General features: G+C 35.7%; 2 protein-coding genes across 3 annotated transcripts; both read right to left on the minus strand.

Moving 5' to 3' along the window:
* Window positions 1–2,200: 2,200 nt before the first annotated feature.
* Window positions 2,201–6,633, minus strand: LOC123545488 (solute carrier family 46 member 3-like). 2 transcript variants are annotated; one of them, XM_045331813.2, is made up of 6 exons: window positions 6,286–6,633; window positions 5,388–5,457; window positions 4,863–5,037; window positions 4,511–4,594; window positions 4,021–4,177; window positions 2,201–3,359 (listed from the first exon to the last, which is right to left on the minus strand). In XM_045331813.2, the coding sequence occupies exons 1-6, from the start codon at window positions 6,387–6,389 to the stop codon at window positions 3,302–3,304; spliced, it is 648 nt and encodes a 215-aa protein (XP_045187748.2). In that variant the 5' UTR covers window positions 6,390–6,633; the 3' UTR covers window positions 2,201–3,301. The 2 variants fall into 2 exon arrangements, with proteins under 2 accessions (XP_045187748.2, XP_045187747.2); XM_045331812.2 differs by having other exon boundaries at window positions 5,388–6,633.
* A 4,797-nt stretch (window positions 6,634–11,430) lies between these two features.
* Window positions 11,431–17,922, minus strand: LOC123545487 (uncharacterized). The gene is made up of 4 exons (XM_045331811.2): window positions 17,833–17,922; window positions 16,518–17,550; window positions 13,662–13,804; window positions 11,431–13,207 (listed from the first exon to the last, which is right to left on the minus strand). Exons 1-4 carry the CDS (start codon window positions 17,873–17,875, stop codon window positions 12,879–12,881), a joined length of 1,548 nt encoding a protein of 515 aa, XP_045187746.2. The 5' UTR covers window positions 17,876–17,922; the 3' UTR covers window positions 11,431–12,878.
* Between the last annotated feature and the right edge of the window lie 2,678 nt (window positions 17,923–20,600).

Here is a 20,600-nt window from a genome sequence, read left to right on the forward strand (position 1 = left end):
TTAGTAAAGAAGGCATTTGATATGATTTATGATTGTATTATGCGTTACATCCTTACAGTTCTTAACCGGTCTATCCGACAAAAATCCAACAGGTATAGAACGTAGCCACGCATGACATCAAGGCAACGTCTTAGTCTATTAGACTGAGTACACTATACAAACACACGTGTAACAAACAGACACGAACATGCATACAGTCCGGTAAATGACAAAACTGCCATTCACTTCTTTAGCCTGAAAGTATTTAGTTCCTGCTAGGTACAGTTTTTTTTCTTAAAGCCCTGCTCCGCGGCTATTCAAATTCTATTTTGTGTATGCAACCCATGATTACAACAGGTAACAGTTAACGGCCACGCGCCACACTTTATTTCATAGTTCATAATCAGGATGTTCATGCTTTTTCAGTGACAATTTAAGGTTAAACGGTAGGACTGCATGGAGCAGGTCTTTAAATGAACTGCACAAATAAATCAATAAGTCGGTCACATTAAAAATGGCATGACCAATACTTTCTAAAAATAAAGGAGATAAAGCATGATCTTAAAAATATAGATGATGGAGGGAGGTATTGTGATTAGCCTGCCGGTACCAGATAACGGTCTGGAATCGATATAAAGATCGGCAGTATCGATTATCTGTTACCTTACGTTGATAACGATAATCCAATGTTAACAATCTTCTTCGACCCCTTTTTCCTTTCCTTGGACGAAAGTCAAGTATTGGTGCATTGTATATGATTACATGTCAGGTACTGAACAGTTAATTATTTAAAGATATGATATTGCCTTAAATTCTTAAAAGCTTCAGATTATATGAAGTCTGTATTATTTAACTGGGTTTGATAGGGAAAACTTTATAATTTTTTTAAAATGAGTTTTATGTAGATATTATAGGAATTAACAAAGAGTTGGCCGTGTCGTCTGGTTATTTTTTACACATCTAGACCAAGTTCATTGGTTCAAATAATAAATGCAATTTTCTTGTGATCAATCGCTTAGCAGGTACCTTTCTCTCCCCAAACCTGTCTAAAAATTATATGGAACATATACAGGAGAGCACATTCCAGACATGTTACTTTACTGTATGATGAAATTGGAGTGGACATGGCATCGTTCTCAGTTCCTGTATCATTATACTCATTAACAAATCATCTCGTTTGTTGTATGCCGTTTCAACAGCTTAAGGTAGCGGACCCGTTATGACACTCGGCAATTTAGGTGTGATTAGCAATCTGATCACCTCGGCCTTTATGCTACGCAATTTACCGGAGAATACGGAAATACCCGATGTTGCACGATTGTGTGATTAGGTGATTAGACAATTCGCCATTCCTCGGGCGTAAAGTAGCTCAAAGCACTCATAACCTTTCCGAAACAACTGGAAAATGCAGAAATTCCAAACAGAACACGTACTCTGCCAGTTGCTATTATAGGTCCTTTACCTTAAATTAAACTTTGCTGAGATTACTTAATGCAAATCAATGAATTTGCTGAAAAAAGTGAAAATATTTCCGTACCTAAGACATAACCGGAATCACTTGTACTCGTCGATTAAAGTTCTAAATTATTCATTCCTGGCTTTAATTCGTAAACCCAGTACGTAATCCGGTTCACATAGTACCAAATGAAAGTGATTAAGGGGCAGGTACAGAATAACACAATACAGTGACAGAGATCTTTTCACCGCCCGTAATACATCTCAGTTTCTTCATAACATCAAACATGCATTATTCAAAATTCACTTTCTGTACTACAAACAATTTCACTGAGATAGCATTACGTAATGCATTATGATCAGTTTTCAATTTAATATGAATTTTTAATCATGCTTCTGACTAGTTAACCGTTACGCTGCTAAATTTCTATAATAAACTTGTCCATCTTTCAGTTTGGACAGTACCATTAACTGTCAGAAGGGAAGCAAAGTAAAAAGGATACTGTTTGAATGGCGATCAGTGCAGGTCATGATCAGACTGCATGGATATGCGGGCTGATCATGATCTGCACTGGTCGCAAAGGCAGAATCAATCGTGTCCAGCGTGATAAGGGTAAAGAGATTTTTGTGACAAAAGTAGATGCAATTAAGAGCTGACGGCAGTTGTCATGGTAATTATACTGTGCTGAATTCCATAAAGCAAAGGCATCTCCTAACTTTAAGTAAAAATAAAAGAAAATGACATTTAAAAAAAGACTTTTTGAAATAGTCGTTACTTCGTTGTTTATTTTAATATCGCATGGTACGGCAATTTTCTTTTGATTTTAACAACATTTAAACACGTTAACACACATTATTATACAAAAACTTCACCGATATATAATAAAAGCATTTTTGTCACATTGTCAAATAGCATGCTAATTCCACTTCATTCAATATTAAGATCAATCATAAAAATGTTTCGCGTATGGTGCTTGCCACAACCTAACAAGATGCCGAACATAAAAAAAAAAATGATTTTGTTGGTTTTTATTTCATTATTTTTTTATCTGTTTGAGAGAAATAGCATTTTATTGTATAGATATATTAGAACTGGTTACTTGGCACGTTAATCAAAATAACAAGAAACGCTGTTGTCATTGCACATGTATAAAACATCTGAACTGAGAAGAAAAAAACAACACTATTTGGTAAAGACTTTCTAAAATGGGAAATCCAAATAGTGGACTCTTTATGTTCATGACGTGGTAAGAATAAACGGAAATGTTTAATTTGTTACTGAAACAAGCGGCATTGTTTCTGTTCACTGTTTTCACTGAGGGTCTGTAGGACAGGTTTGAAACTAAAGACCATGATCAGAAAGTCAAAAGATGGTCTTTATGCGCCCGTGGTCTTTATTCACAGGATAACACGAACTGAAAATGTTTTCGTTCGGAATGAACCAGCGGTCTGTAAAATCAGGTGAAGTATTTTCTCTTGCATAGGAATGACAATACGTGGTCTTTACAGACAGATGGTCTGATTCACATGTTTAGGTTAACTGAGAACAACAAAATCAATCAGTAGTGACGGTCATCCAAATTTTTCTTAGAACGTTAATGAAAACATAAAATACGCGAAGTGTCTGCGATAAGAAACATTTAGAAAACGTGACTGTTGCACGACGGAAGACATAGTACCAGTTGTAAAATATGAATAGTACCCTTTTATTGGTATAACGTATCTCTATGCAAACTCGGAGTCCTGACTGTCCAGAGATTTTTCATATTCTTGAAGCTATTAACATTTTAAGAGAGCTATTCATTATCAATGATTTCTTGCCTCTGTTTATATAAAACAGCAAGATAACGTACTCATGCTAACTTTATCATATCTTTACAACAGTTGTCTTTCTTTCCTCACGTTTCCATCCAAGCAGCAGTACCCTGAAAGAGAATAGCAAGTATTTGGTATAGCGGAAAATAAAATAAATTAAAATAAATAAATAAGTAAATAAAATAAACAAATAAATAAATAAATAAATAAATAAATAAATAAAAAGATACAGAATTTTTTATTTTCCATAATTATCATGAAGTTAAGAAATTAAGCGGACAAAACCAGTTGAATTACTGCTATGATCATTTTTGATGCAGTTGAAACTAATCAGAAAAATATGAGTTCGGAAGATGAAGTAGAAATCTATATGAGATAAAACAATTATTTGTTTGATCTGTCCGGTTTTCACAAATTACGTCATACGGCAACTGGTAGAGGAACACCCCATGTGCTACTACTGGAATTCTTTCAGGCATGGACAAGCCCCTGAGTAGAACACACGACTTTTAGTAGAAAGAAATTATACATCCTAAGTGATGATCTCGAACTCAGAGTGGTTAGGAGAAAAGTGATTCGATGTTGACTTCTGATTCCTAACCCACACGGTCACGGCGACAACTCCACCTCCTCTCCCCGCTTCCCCCCCCCACCCATCCCCCCCATCCCCCCCATCCCCCCTCTCACCCTAAATCCACTCTCCCCCTCTCACCCTAAATCCACTCTCCCATCAATATTAAGAATTGCAAAAAAAAGTCTGACATTACGTACACGAGAAATATGACTGATATTCCATCGAATGACGACAGCACGAGAAAAACAAATCCTCTCATGAACTTCACGCTGACAGAGTATATGGCGCTGGTTCCCACGTTGCTAAGTAGATTAACAATGATTTCCACGGAGGCGAACGCCGCGAATATTGCTCCTGAAATTGCAAATATTTTTAATGTTTTTCGGATATTTCAACCTAAAGTCAGTATAAATTGAAAATAATTATATTTGTAACTATTAATAAGAGTTGCTGGTCTTGTGTGGAACTAGTAGTAAATCGGCCACTCAACCTGAAGGTCACATGTCCTGACACAACCTTCTCCATAGACGCAAGATCTGAATTCTAAAGATATTATAATAAGTTTTCCGTGTTTCTTTGAGTTCAAGCAAAGCAAATATCAACCAATAAAATACGTTGCAATTTGCTTCATTATTAAACACTTTTTAGGACGGTAAAACAAAATGAAAGCAGCGACAAGTGCATTACCTTGCTGACTAGGATCAGTTAGAGAGGACGCAACACTTCGGATAATCGTTGATTCTAAAGGACCAAAACTAGAGGCCGCTGCCGCTAAAATATGAAAAAAAAAAATACGAGTAAATCTTCTTGTTGATTCTATTCTATCAATTTTATAAGCAAGTCTGTGACATTATTTTGTACAGATATCTGTTGGACAAAAACAAAATTTAAACGAGCTTACTGAAAAATATGGTGCATATGTATGTTCTTTGACAGAAATCTTGAAAATCGAAACATCTACTTTTAAATATTAAACAAATAAGAAATTACGAACAAGAGCACACCGAAACGTGTACAAAAATGTTACAGAATACTGTACCTATGTACAGCATGGAGCTGTTATTAGCGAACGCTGTTAGAGCGAAACAAACAGCGTATGATAAGACACCGATAATAGCAATACCGACATCCGGTAGAAACGCCTGGAACACTTTTACTGACCCCACTCCAAACACCATCATTCCAATGGTCCTAGCTGCACCATACCAGCCAACCTTTGGTAAATAGAGAAGAAACGAGAAGTTACGAGGAGTTACGATATGTTACGAGAGAAGATAGAGCACACAAGTAAACTAGACTGAAGGCGTGGTAGAATAAGTGCATATCGTTTAGTATTTATCAAATGCTCGTATGGATCTTCACGGCTTTACCATTTTGTACAAATAAAACTAAAATAGCCTCGTATATATATTAGACATCCGAGTTAAACATGCGAAAGGTTTTATAATCGTAATGCAGTCATCAAGAAATGGTTAATATCGGAACACTACCCGACGTCTCCGGACATGTACTTCCTTATTCATGTCTTGTGGATGATAATTAATGATAACACCACGGTTCTTACCTTTTCAGCACTCCAGCAGAAGGGTTCAGACATTTGGTATATCGTTTCCGTTCCTATACGACCAAGGAAGCTGAAATCACAAAAGCCATGCGCCAGTAACAGAAGTTGGTACTTCCACCGATTGTTGCCAAAGTCCTTAGACACAAAAAATGAAAAGCTGTTACCAACCACTTCCTTGAGGGATTTGTTTGTTTTCCTTTTCTCTGCAGGTAATGACTCTGGTAAAAGTACCAGCATGATAAAAAAGGCAATGACAAGGAGAACCGCCGCAACAGCCAATGGAATGTAGAAGTTGTAAATTTGTATAAGATATCCTGCAGCAAAACTGGCTAAAGTTAAAGAAGTTCCAATCATAAACATGATATAAGCCATTCCTAAAGTTCTTTGTTTACCAGGTTTGGTAACATCCCCCATGTATGCGAGGCTCACTTGTAGCATAGTGGCATACTGGCCGGTGAAGCCTTCTAATAAACACGCTCCAATGAAAAACAGCAAATCAAACTTGAAATATATTATTAGAAAGGAAGCGATTAAACGCAAAGTCGTTCCAGAGATGCCCACACCTAACAAAAATTTTCTGCCAAGCGCGTCTGTATAGGACCCTAATACCAAGTTCGACACTACGGCTGGTATACCTTGAGCTAAGCTGTAGTATACCATATACTGGGCAGCCATTGATGTTGCGTCATTTCCGACTTTGAATTCCGGACTACTTTTATTGGCTACGCATCGAGACGAAGACAAGCTATTTATAGTAATATTTGCTTCCGTTAGTTTTATGTCACGCCATGTTTTGTTTGTATATTCAGTAATGGTATAATATGACATCATATAACCAAACATGTAAACTGAAAGAAGAGGTCCAATAAGAAATTTCCGCCATGAATTTAGGTCCAACCTTGTCACATCGGAAGAATCTCCGGACGCAGATAAGCTGGCATCTCCATTAATAACTGTATTTTTAAGCCTATTTATATCACTTTGAATCGTTTGCTTTTCCATTGTTCTAATACTTTAAAAAAAATAATATTTATTTTATAAAATTCCTGCTGAACTTCTTAATTAAAGTAGGTTTATATGATTTTAATCCCAAACATTTGGAAATAAGCTTTAAGCTTTCATCACAATTGAGCTTACATAAATAAGTATAAACTAAACTAAACATGTTTGATACATGTACACAAAATGACAGTAACAATACATGATGTAGATACAGAACACTATGCTGTTTATATCAAATACTGTTATCATCTAGGTGTGTTCATCAAATGAATGTATCGAAGGTTCATAATTATTATCTTATTTACCATATTGTGCACATTTTGTGCTTACACATATCATCGAGTTCATTAAAATGCAAATTTGCCAAGTGAGCAATTTCAAAGTTTATTTTTGTTTGTTTGCTTACTGATAAACACTTATACACAACTCCACAAAGTGGTACTAGCGCGATGCGGTACTCGGTACCAATGGAGACAGGGTTTTGATGGTAACCAAAATATACGGTGTTCCGTTTGAACCATCGATATTTTTATTCCTGAACCCTATACCTCGAAAGTCGAAATCGATAAAAGTCAAAACTACGATTGTGGAAGTCGTGATCACAAAACCACGATGATGAAAACGCGGTATAAATTTGCATTTTCACCATCGTAGTTTCCTGTTTTCATCATAGTGGTTTTGACTTTCACCATCGAACTTTCGACTTTCATCATCGTAATTTCAACTTTCACCATCGCAGTTTCGACATTTATCATCGTGCGAAAGCACGATTATGAAAACACGAAACCAAGATGGTGAAAATGAGAAATGATCGTGCTTTCAATTTACACTATCATAGTTTTGAGTTTTCACCATCGCGATTCCAACTTCGGAGGTGTAAGGTTCAGAAATAAAAATATCGATGGTCCAAACGGAACACCGTAAAAATGTCATGCGTTGAGAAGTATCATACAATTTGTCAAGAAACATGGGCTGACACTAGTTCTTGTACTAAAGACTATTAATACAATATTTAACGAGTAGCTCAGACCAATTTAGTATTTCTTACCAGGCTATTTCTTTTTAACACACTCTAGTGTTTTAAGACACACCTGCATGGGATTTTACTTTCTGGTATTGGGGTCATTGGCTGTCTTACTTCTTCATGTAATCAATACCTGACAGATTATGTAGGCTAAGAAATTGCAAGTCAGTCTGTATCTATCAATTCTGGTCATATCGGATAAGAGTTTTATACCTCGGTTTAAGAGTCACAACTTACCTTGTATACATATTATGATCACAAAAATGATGAGCATGTCAAATGATGATGATGATGATGTTGATGATGGAGATGATAATGATGATGATGGTGGTGGTGGGGGATGATGATGATGATGATGAGGTAGAGGTGTTAGGAGAAACTTTGATGCTCAGTCGAACTACTGATTCATTAAGTCAAGAGATAATGATCATTAACTAACAAAGTTAAAGAAATTGACGATTAGCATTTATCATTTGTCAATACGTTTCAGTTATTTGACATTTAGCATTAAGTACATTGTATACAGCATTTGGTATATAGTATGCAGTATTTGGCATTTGGCATTAAGTTATTGGCATTTAGCATTAAATCCTCCGCACTGAGCATTTGGCAATTAGCAGGGCGCACCGACCTTCCATAGTAATCAAACGTTGCTCAGAAGTTTTTACAATCGTGCAACATCGGGCATTTCCGTATACTCCGGTAAATACACTATTGTATTGCGTAGCATAAAGGCCGAGGTGATCAGATTGACGTTTTTAATGACAATATATTTGAGATACATGGTGCAAATACTTGGGGTTTTATGCAGTATCCCCAAGACAGTAACAGAGTTAGCTTTTTACACACCGTTAAACTGGAAATTTATGAAACGTGGATCAGAATAGTTAACTGAATAACAATACCAATAATATCTTTCTATGTGTCTGACAAAAACATTTATACTGTGAAAGTAATAATCGAGAAAGATGCACGATGCACAATGGAGCAGATAGGGAAAATGTCAGGCCTTAATTTGTCAGCGATTTTTTTCTGATTTTAAAAGAAAGGCTAAACCTGCGTAAGGTTTGTGTACACTGAATACCGCATTTAATGACCACTGAGGCAAAAGAGGGACAGGGCAGAAAAAGCTTCCGCCCTATTCGTCAAATATAAAAACAAGAATTTTTGTCGTTTCAAAGAAAATGTTACAGGTGTGGAGACGCGACTTTACTTTTTTAGCCTGACAATAAAGAAAGTAATAAAATATGAGTATGTGAAAATAACAAGATGCCGGTTATTGCTCGGCGGAGCAATAGCATCAGGCGTTTGTGTATGCCGCCCTGTTCTTTGACTCCGATGGAATTGTGGCTCGAGTCCCTGTCCTAAAAGACAGTAGTGTTACTGGTACATTTTACAAAGAAAATCTGCTCTGCTGTTTTCGATCACTACACAGCAAAGCGCCCAAGGACAGAGGAGCGTGACATCAGGCTGCTGCATGACAACGTCCCGGCCCTTCGTTCAGCCGTAGTACATGAATACCTCAAGGGGAATTAAATCTTGTTTTTACCACAACCATCATATAGCCCTGATCTCTCCCCTTTTGGTTGAACCTGTGCATTAAATCATTTTTGAGGGGCGGGATGGGGGGGGGGGGGGGGGGGGGCACTTTAAAACGCGCAGCGCAGTTGGAAGCGCTTTGGAGTGGCTTTTGTGCCTGGAAAAGTGTAGACTACTTTGAAGGTCTCACATAGGCATTTCTTGGAGAATGTTGTTGCAAATTATTGATGTGAACAGTGCGCTCTTTTATTTGTTCATTTTTATTTATTTCCCAACGGATTTGATATAATTGAGCCGTGCCATGAGAAAACCAACATAGTTTGTTTGCGACCAGCATGAATCCAGACCAGCCTGCGCATCCGCGCAGTCTGGTCAGGATCCATGCTATTCGCATTTAAAGCCTATTGGAATTGGAGAAACTGTAAGCGAACAGCATGGATCCTGACCAGACTGCGCGGATGCGCAGGCTGGTCTGGATCCATGCTGGTTGCAAACCCACTATGTTGGTTTTCTCATGGCACGGCTCATATGTTTTAAATCTATTGTGATTTCGTGTCATCGTGTCATTGGAGTAAAGGTATTTAAAGCGAAACATGCTGTGTCGGTTAGTATAAAACGTCGTCCTTTCGTCACAAGCAGACACGGCAAATCGGCATTCTGTTGTCATCACGTGTCTTCATACCGAAAACACGCAAAAAGAACAGATCGGCATTTTGACGTCCTTCTTCTTCCCGAACACACGCAGATACGACAGATCGGCAGTTTGTTGTTCACTCGAGTCTTCGTAATACACATGCACAAAAAAACCAAATGGCATGATAAACTTAGATGCGAAGACAAATGTATCACTATTTGACACCATGAGTCCACCAATTTTCCTATTCGGATCGAATATTCCGATCTGATATTTATAATTATATAAAGTGGTTTATAAGCCGCACAGTCATACATTGCAAACGTGTAATAAGTAGGTGTCCAACAAAAACCCCAACCTCTGCAAATTATGGTGAATTTCGACGGTTCTCACGACATGTGAAGAGACATTTACATGTTTATATATTTAACAAAAACAGCTAAGCCGCTCTTTGTTATTTCCCAAATATTTCGAAAATTACCGAAGCAATTTCTTGAAAAGCTTACGCTTAGAACGATGTATTGTTTATAATTTTTCAAAAATATGAACAAAATCTTACATCATTACACATTAAATGACTTCCCATTTTTGAAAAGTCACAAATTTACACATTGATGTCTAATTTTAACCTAGCGATACATGTTACAAGGGAAGAAAAAGAAAACGAAAACAAAACTACGTCGTTGTCATACCGTATCTACCGTATCGAAAGAAATCATTTGATATTTGTATACTATTTAATCATTTTTTTTTTCCTGTAAAAAATCAAGTTATACATTTCTCTTCTTATAAATAGTATCCACCTGTTTTCTGAAAACAAGACTTCTGTGTTAATTTCAGTACTTTAAAAATAGGGTATGGTAGTAAAATGGATAAAATCATATCTTTGCGTGATTTAATTTTTTTTGGCAAGTTCGTCATGTTATTAACAACACTATGAACATGTTGATTTCAATGTAACTTAATTTCAAAGGAAGTACAGTAACATTAATTGTTTAAAAGCTGGCTAAATGTCAAACACATATGAGCCGTGCCATGAGAAAACCAACATAGTGGGTTTGCGACAAGCATGGATCCAGACCAGCCTGCGCATCCGCGCAGTCTGGTCAGGATCCATGCTGTTCGCTGTTAAAGCCTATTGGACTTGGAGAAACAGCATGGATCCTGGCCAGACTGCGCGGATGCGCAGGCTGGTCTGGATCCATGCTGGTCGCAAACCCACTATGTTGGTTTTCTCATGGCACGACTCATATGTTGTAAACGCTGCATGTACACAAGTTACATATATGAGACAAGCAATGCACAATTAAATGGATTTTACACGATGTTTTAAAAATATATAGTCTTTTTTAATTTATGTGCATTTTATTACGTGTCTTAGTACTAACTGACTGTAGACAGTAGGATTCTTACACTGAATATAGTTGCAGATAGGAATATCAGGCATTACTGTTCAGGCGGTAACGAGGCTCTGCAGAGATATTCCCATCAGTGATATAATCTTTGTTTTTAACCATGCCATTTAAATATATAGAACGCTTCATATTTGTTATGCAGACATTACGTGTCGTATTATTTACAAACAGTATATTCTTTCTCTGGTTATATATACAGGGAGGAACATTCTACAAGTATAAACGAAAATAGGGTTATAAAGTTTTCTTTTCCTAGATAATGTTTGGCACTTTGATATAGAATAAAGAAAATTCGTACCAGAAGTTTTAATAATAGTAGGTACCTAATGTATCTAAAATCTAAAACAAGCTTGGTAGAGAAAGAACTTAAGTATAGGTGGCTAGTAGATCTGTAACAGTTTATCATCAATTAAAACATATCACAACATCAATTTTATGTTCTTTTTATTGGATATATAAAATACAAATGTTACAAACATATAAAACATTCTAATTACACACTAATCACACATGCGTTGCAGCCTCCTCTTCTATTATTATCATATTTATCAACAACAATTATTTACATTTCTGTAACACCTTGCTCTTGTCGTTCCACAGCCATTCGAACCATGCAAATTTACTATGAAGCATTTACGAACCACTCATTTCTTTTCATCGTATGTCTATGTTCTATCATACCATGATATACTATGTACTATGTGGCTGATATATAGTTACAAAGGCCGGACAAATGAAATGTTTGCTTATCATCTTTTCAGATCGCAGGCGTGATTTGGAATTTATTATTTTGGCTGTGGACAATTGTGTAGTGAAAAAACCCTTTTGATGTAGTAATTTCTGATGGTGGTTGGCAAAATAGTTATTAGTAAGCTTTGCTGTGGTTGGCAGTACTGCTGACTATATCTGTACAAGAACTCTTTTGCCAACCACCATCAGAAATTACAAGAACAAAAGGGATTTTTTTCACTATCTGGCATATATATTTCGGCCTAAAGTATATCTCAGATACTATTATCAGAATTTTATTTGTACTTGAATGACAGTATCCTGTGGAATTTGGTTAAATACCTTTTTGGGATGGTGTTGAATAAGAGACCATTCCGAAAATCTGTTTGTGAGACCTAGTTAGATAATATTAGATGTATGTGGGATTTAAGAACAATGTAAATTTAGAAATAAAATAGGAAATGAGACAATTAGTCTTCGTAATGTTTGGAAAACCTCATTAATTCTATTAATTGTTAAAACGTCATTTCTTTGAAAACTATCTTGCATACTAGTGCAGAAATGCTTCCCACGACATCTTGTTGTAGCATACATTCTTTTGTTTTTGTTGGGCTAATTGCCATGTTTAACAGTACCATGTATGGTGGAACCTGCATTTGTTCCGGGATTCTGTCGGACGCAGAATGGAAAGCACTGGACTCGCACAGGAATTCCATCTGTGCAGTTCGAATATCCATGTACCGGGCCGCTTTGTTCGCACTGAAAACTGTCCTTGCTGGCCGCAAGATCAAATAGTACCGAACACAGGCTGTCAACCCTTCAACTTTCTCAATTTTGAGATTTTCCCCAAGAAAACAGAAAATTAAAAGAATACACTGTTTGTGTATCGTTTTTTCCTTTTCTTATACAGACACTTTATTCTTAAGGTGTCTAGAAAAAAGGATTGGTTTGTAATTAACTAAAGGATTTAGTACGATTATTAGTGACGCAAGTTAAAAGAGCAACAAACATAGAAAATTTGCCATTTCCCATTAAAGACAAATTATAAGACCTAACTAAAAAAAATTCAAATATTCTAGACATAAATAATTTCAACAATTGGAATATGCAGGAAAGTAAGACTTTGTTGACAGCCTGAGATATTCTTTTTATTGTTTCGTGCAATTCGCTTGAACCTTTCGTAACTTCTTTAGAAGCATTCTCTTCACCTTTGGAGCGTTGAACACAGCATCTCTGTGACAAAGGAAGAAGATTCTGTCGTTTAAGCACCGGTAGTTCGACACGATTAGGAACCCTTTTCTCCGTAGTCTGGAAGGGCTGTATTTGTCCAATGGAATTTTAATGCCGAACACTGTTGGCATTCGTACGAAATACCTTCGGCCGGTGTTCATATCCGTTCGCCGTTTGTACTGGGTTACCTTAGCAGTTCTCTCTTTGTTTTTTCCGCTGTGTGGCCCACTAATTCTCAGACGATAAGCTATAAAAGATAACATCATGTTTGTTTAAGTAACAGTGCGGGAACTAAATATCGGGCAGTTTACTAACTCTTTATTATAATTTCTCTCATCATCATCATCATCATCATCATCGATAAAATATAAAGCAAATACAAAATAAATGCTTTAAGAAACACTTCTTCGTCGTCAAGGTAATATTCTAATTATATTTGAACATTTCGGACCCTTAAAGAATTTTTTGTTATAAATGACTGACCGAAGCAGAAGATACAAGTTGACTGCCGTACAGTACATATTACAGGCATGTACACATTCTTAGAACATGCACACTATACGCTAGTAGGATGCAGGAGGAAGATGTTATATTTCATGACTGAGTGACCATTACAGTGTTGACCTAATATAGGATGAACATCTGTTAAAAATGCAAGAATATAAGCTTTGAATACCAAATAAGTCATTAAATGCCCATACCAAACATGTTATTTTCATCACATATCATCGACCCCAATAGCTTCATTTTTCGAAGTTTGCCACTCAGAAAAGCATCGTTTCTAGACGAATGTTGACACGGCGCTGCTGAATTTCTTCTTGGGTAGACATTTACCCCAGAACAGCTGCAATAGAAAAGGTAACTGTTCTTTGTGGCGAAATAACTCGCCCTGCAACGTACTCGAGTAAGCTGGTACATATTTTTTACTATTGCGAAACTGTCCAACAGTATGTTTATCTCATTGGAACTGACTCCTAGTAAAACTGGACTGAAATATGAAATTGAGCCGCACCATGAGAAAACCAACACAGTGCATTTGCGACCAGCATGGATCCAGACCAGCCTGCGCATCCGCGCAGTCTGGTCAGATTCATACTGTTCGCTAACGGTTTCTCTAATTGCAATAGGGTTTGAAAGCGAACAGTATGGATCCTGACTATAGACGACACGGATGCGCAGGCTGGTCTGGATCCATGCTAGTCGCAAATGCACTATGTTGGTTTTCTCATGGTGCGGCTCAAATAATGTAACTAGACTGAATACTGAATAGTTGGGTGATGAGTAAGCCTTAAGGTACCGTGTATGCTGAAGTACATGATGCTGTGGCTTTCATGAGCCTTGATATTTGACTTTCTTTATTTCAAAGGCATACTACCTTTTTATTATGTCAAAGGTAACAAAATTCAACTTTATTTGTGCAGAAACGCTTTTTCAATGACGTTCTAAATTACATTACCTCTAACTTTTTAACTACATTTTTGAATATTTGACGACATCTTTTCTAAAATGTGCATAATGAAAATGATTAGGTGTCAATATTGGAGGGCGAACTTCCCCGTTCTAGGCCACCAAGTTGAAAATACTAACATTTTTTTTCAGTCTTCAAATGCCATTTCAACGCATGAACATTTGGTAACATTACTGTGCACCATTTCAACGGTCCATTTGTTTAAAAAGATCATAGATCTTGCGGCAAAAAATAACGTAACGGTTTTCACACATAACTACAAAATATAATTTTATTGAAGAAAGTCAAACGGTTAACATTTTCTACATCTTTACTGGAACCTGCTTGCCAAAGACAATTTCACGTTTTAATAAAACGTCTCAGAACGATGTCAGCCAGCAAACTGATAAAACGGAATTTTTCTGTTTTATAAAAACTAAAAGTTATTTTTAAGTAATTTACCAGACATTTGTGAATAGTTTTCATATATGTTGCGGACACCAGTGTAGAAAGACCGACCTTCTTCAAACCAAATGGAGGACTAACTCAAATGACGGAAGTAAAATAAGAGATCTCTCACGAACAGGAAAACATAATGGATGGAAATCCATTAGTAATACTAAATGTTCCCGTTACATAAAATGTTTAACATTTAAAGTGGTGAACCTAGAGAAGGATTAAATGAACATAAAACATTGAATGCAGTTTCATAATTATGAAATGCATAAATTTTATGCTGACAAAATGTATGAAAAACAAGTGTTAACTGACACTGAAATATTCTGTTAAATTCAACAAAATATGATCAAAAAGACACAATGACTAGAGAATGTAATTACGCCGTATATTCTTCACATTACTTCGAAAAATGTTTTTTTTTTTTAAGAATTGTTTTGCAAATTCGCATACATGTATTTGTTGATACAAACCGTATAATTAAATAAAATCATGTCGACTATATTGAAAAGTGTTTGTGATATTTAGAACTACTTTATTATCGTCCTTTTTATACCCTTTTCAAAGATATTTACAAATTGATTCTACTTAAGCCACCGCAATCGACATGAAACCGGTATTTTTCTCGTCAAGTTTAGCAATTTTGTACTTGTCCTCGGTATTTTATTACCTTGTGTTTTATCGCCTTAGATATAGACTCAGTAATTTCATGTAAACTGTGCAAAAGTTCTCAACTTTTACAACGGATTTTAAGTTTTTTATTTAGTCAAAAGGCTAATTCATGTTAAAAATAGGATCAAGTGTTATAGTAATTCTTAAAATGACACTAGATCACATAATTTGGATTTATGTTAATATTAATTCTTAAGGTCTATAAAATCATTACCTTCTTACCAGGTAAAGTGTAAATTTCTAGGCACATACGCTTTTTTTTTTTTAAATATGCTAATTCTTCAGATATGAATATAAATCAGTTGTCTTTGCTTGTGGTTTGTGTATTTGAGGTGGAGGTGGGGTAGGATGCATTGGGGGCGAATGGGGGCAAACGAGGAATGGTACATACAACCGATACGGTCTGGTGATATCATCGCCTCTACCCTTAAATTAATGCTAGGAAACACACAAAAATGATGCAAGAGAATTGATTTCTCAATGATCGGGCGAAAATACATTGAAGAGACGATACGAATTTTCAGCTAAATTTCATTACACCATTGTTTACTTTAAAAATATGCACATACTTAAAAGGTATATTAAACTGATCCACAGGTACTCTGCGCAGGTACTCTGTGGCAGGACATAGAGCCGCTGTGTTGACTACCCGTCGTGACTTCTCCTATTTGAAATTCTTTACATTTATAGTAACCAGGTCACCAACAGCATTCGATTTAAATGTTTCTTTAAAATATCCAGAATTTGGCGATGATTTTCATCGGCAAATTCTGCATATTTTAAAGAAGCATTTAAATCGAATGTTGTGGGTTATATGATGACTATATATGTAAAATATTTCAAATGGGAGAAACAAAGTCAAATCACGGCGGCTATCATGTCCAGTCAAATGGTATCTGTGAACGAATCCTCTAAAATCTAACAAAAAAGGGTCCGTTTTGGTGGTGCAACATCTCAAAAAGTAAAACAACAAACAATGTACCTGCATGACCTTTCGATACTGTTTTGACCGACGGATGTTTTTTCTGATATTTCCTTTCTTGTCGTTCTCGACTTTTCCTGCAACATTGTTATTGGCTTTCTAGTTGTAGGATTTATCGTGGATCTTATCATTACTACTTTGCCATCTTCACATGTGTGTGTTTTGGTATCGTACTTTACTAAATCTCCACAGAGCAATGGCTTTGATTCCGTAGTAGCGAGAGAAGTAGTGGAGTGTTTTGGGAGATTTCCAGGCACGCGAGTCCTTGATCTTATCATTACTATTTTACCATTTTGGCATTTGTGTGTTTTGGTATCGTACTTTACTAAATCTCCACAGAGCAATATCTTTGATTCCGTAGTGGTGGGAAAAGTAGTGGAGTGTTTTGGGAGATTTCCAGGCACGCGAGTCCTTGATCTTATCATTACTATTTTACCATTTTGGCATTTGTGTGTTTTGGTATCGTACTTTACTAAATCTCCACAGAGCAATGGCTTTGATTTCGTAGTAGCGAGAGAAGTAGTGGAGTGTTTTGGGAGATTTCCAGGCACGCGAGTCTTTGATCTTATCATTACTAGTTTACCATTTTGGCATTTGTGTGTTTTGGTATCGTACTTTACTAAATCTCCACAGAGCAATGTCTTTGATTCCGTAGTGGTGAGAGAAGTAGTGGAGTGTTTTGGGAGATTTGCAGGCACGCGAGTCTTTGATCTTATCATTACTATTTTACCATTTTGGCATGTGTGTGTTTTGGTATCGTACTTTACTAAATTTTCACAGAGCAATGTCTTTGATTCCGTAGTGATGAGAGAAGTAGTGGAGTGTTTGGGGAGATTTTCAGGCACGCGAGTGTGTGAGTGTCGGCCGTTCAATACTAGGGTAGCGGTGTTATATAGTTTGGATTCATCTCCGTTGACTAAAGAGTTTGAGTCCGTTTTTGGAATCACCACATAATCACGGCAAATGTGTGTCTCTGGATCGTATTTAGTAAGACTAAATATGTTTGGTCCGCAGAGTAGTTTTTTAGCATCGCCTGTAAAAAGAGAAGAACTAAAAGTCACTTTGATCACAGATGATATCTTGTCAAATTTTGTTTCTTAAAATATTTGAAAAAAGTAACTTACTTGTGGTACATAAAAAATATCATTTAGTACTGATAATAAATCCAACTATTTTTAATAAACTGATCCATGTCAAAATACTAAATTACTGCGGAAAAGCGCAACTTGTACATATATAAATGCTACAAGTGGTGAATATTTCCGTGTTTAGAATGAATTGTTCATATATAATAACGAAATGAGTATATATTTACCTTCTACAAAAGAGACGGCTAATATGAGTAGTGCAATAAACATTATGTTCGACGTTATTCGTATTCTAATGGTCTTTGAATACGTTAATATTCTGATGTTCTTTATATCCGTTAATATTATTTGGTTTACCATACATAGATCTGTAAAAATAGTAACAAACTTAAATCACTGAATCACTGACGTAACATTATTTGAGTATCTTTACTCATTTGTACGGAATCCTGGTGTCGTTTCGCAATGTCGCGCGTCGCCTTTGAGGGGCGACGGACGACATTTCACATGGCACTAACAGGATTCCGTACATTTGGGATATCGGGATGACTTATCAATGTAGTTCAACGTGCACTTTGCCTTCCATTACTTAACTGCAAATTTACTATTTTTTTTAAAAAAAAGTTAGAAATACAGTCATAAACTACTCTGTCATTTACCATTAAATGTATACGGAAACAGGGGTGTGGATGTGAAGTTTGAAAAAGACTGCTGTCGAATATTAAGCAATATTCTAACATTTATTAATAAATGTATACGGAAAAGGGGTATAGATATGAACTTTGAAAAAGAATGCGGTCCAATATTAAGCATTCTTTTAAGACGTGTGCAGCACAACGACACCAATTGTTGCGGTTTGAAATACTCCAATTTATAAATGAATTTAAAACATTAGTGTAATTTTTTTTGACTTGAAGTCGTAAACCAAATAAAATGTGCTATGATGGTGCTCGGTTTATGCACCAAATTAATGGTGGTCAATCACATTTGAGCAACATTTCGTGACATTTTTCATGTCAGAGATTTATTTAAGGAACAAAGGGACCCATAACCTAGAGTGAGATCCCTATAAGAAATGTACGTTTTATTTCTTTTTAAGAAACTTTGCAATTACTTTCCTGTAATATGTTTTATTTCAGCTTAATTTCTAATTCTACATTTGCAGTTGATAGATATTGGGACATTTGAAAAATCTGAACAAAAAGGCAAGTTTTAAAACAGTGTATAGCTTCGGAATTCATATATTTGTAATCTGTGCTGGTTGAGCAACTGAGACAGGTAAAGGGAGGTCATACTATTTTTACAAACTTGCATTTCTTATCATAGTATATATATTCATATTTGTCAATGTAAATATCTAAGAAACAGAATACAGAAGTTATTATATTCATATGATTTCTTAGGCAATAAATGTTTTTTAAATTTGTACATGTGCTCAAATAACATTATCTTGGTTGGGCAACCTGGATTTTAAAAATACCTCCACTGAAATTCTGACATGCATTAAGCAGTCAGTGAACACAAAAACGTGAACATGATCATTGTTAATTACTTCATAATAATCTGATTAATCACCTTTAAAGGGATACTCATTTTGTTTTGTCGACTTAATTCTTACTGTGGCAGCCTCTATAGCATAGTCATGGTTTTAAACATGAAATATTTATTTTTGAAAATAAAAGAAACCCTTGAAAGCAGTTTTAGAAAATGAATAATGATCTATTGTTGAACGCACATTCCACAGACAGGAGACGTTTACGCAATGTTGAAAGCCTTTAAACAACGATAAATTGTAAACTTTGATACTATGGTTTTTATTTTTTTCTATATCATTCACATGTAGGAGTAGCCCAGCTTAAAATTGACTTTAATCTATAGGTGACCAAAGCAGTCTAATAAACACATCATAATGTAAAGCCACCTTGGTGAGTCAAAACATGCCGCACGGATAGGGCTAATTTTTCCATATGTATTCTAATGGTCCGCTTTAAAAATAATTAAGCAAAAATATACCATGGAAGACTTTCAACCAAAATAGTTACCTATAGTTTAATATAATATGCATTTTAGAGACTAATTACCATCAAAAAATGAAATAATTCAAAATACAAATGGGTTTGGTAAAATACAATGTATTAATATACTTTCGATTTTAAAATATTAAAAAACTGCGTAATAAATCTGTAGTAAATTGGTTTCCTTCTGTCCCTCTGTTTTAACTAAATTAAAAGCCCTAGTCATTCCAAAGTGATTGTACTGTAGCAAAAAGGTAACATGTGAATTGAATTCATTTTTTGCTAAATATATAATGAAAGTTGTTTAAAGCAATTAACAACTGTAGATACTTTCAGAGATGCAAATTTAAACTCAGGCACTTATAACATAATGTATATATAGCACAATATTGTCCCATTAATCGGCATATTCATTTTTTCAGCTAGTTTAGAATTTAGTTATAATGCCGCATGTTCTGCAAAAATGCATTCTGCGTGTATGCGCTAAATATATCATAAAACACACACGCACACACGCACACACACACACACACACACAAATAAAAACCAACAGTGGTTACTGTTTTGATGGCTTCAACGCTCGAGAACAAAAAAGGTAGAACGTCGGTTGGTAAAAAACAGGATTTTAGTAAATAAAAGTTTTCTTATAGAAGGGAATTCCATATCTTAACTGATCGTCAATCGCGATTATAACTGACTCAAAGTGTTTAATGAACGTCATACTTCAGTAAATCCGGTATTTGGAGAATAATGAATTCATGCAAACTAACATGCATACTTTCAAATAGGCCGCTAAAAGTACAAGAATAATACCATTCTACAGAAAGTAGCAGATGATAGATCTAGTATAGATTGCGTGGGACAGTTGTTTTATGTCACGTGATCTAAGTCGGATAGACAAACTCGTGACCGTATGTATTCTATATATACCCCACTGTGCTCTAGGCACACGGACACTCGACTGTGTATCTTATATAAGA

The sequence above is a fragment of the Mercenaria mercenaria genome, chromosome 1 (assembly GCF_021730395.1).
Source record: "Mercenaria mercenaria strain notata chromosome 1, MADL_Memer_1, whole genome shotgun sequence".
Taxonomy (NCBI): domain Eukaryota; kingdom Metazoa; phylum Mollusca; class Bivalvia; order Venerida; family Veneridae; genus Mercenaria; species Mercenaria mercenaria.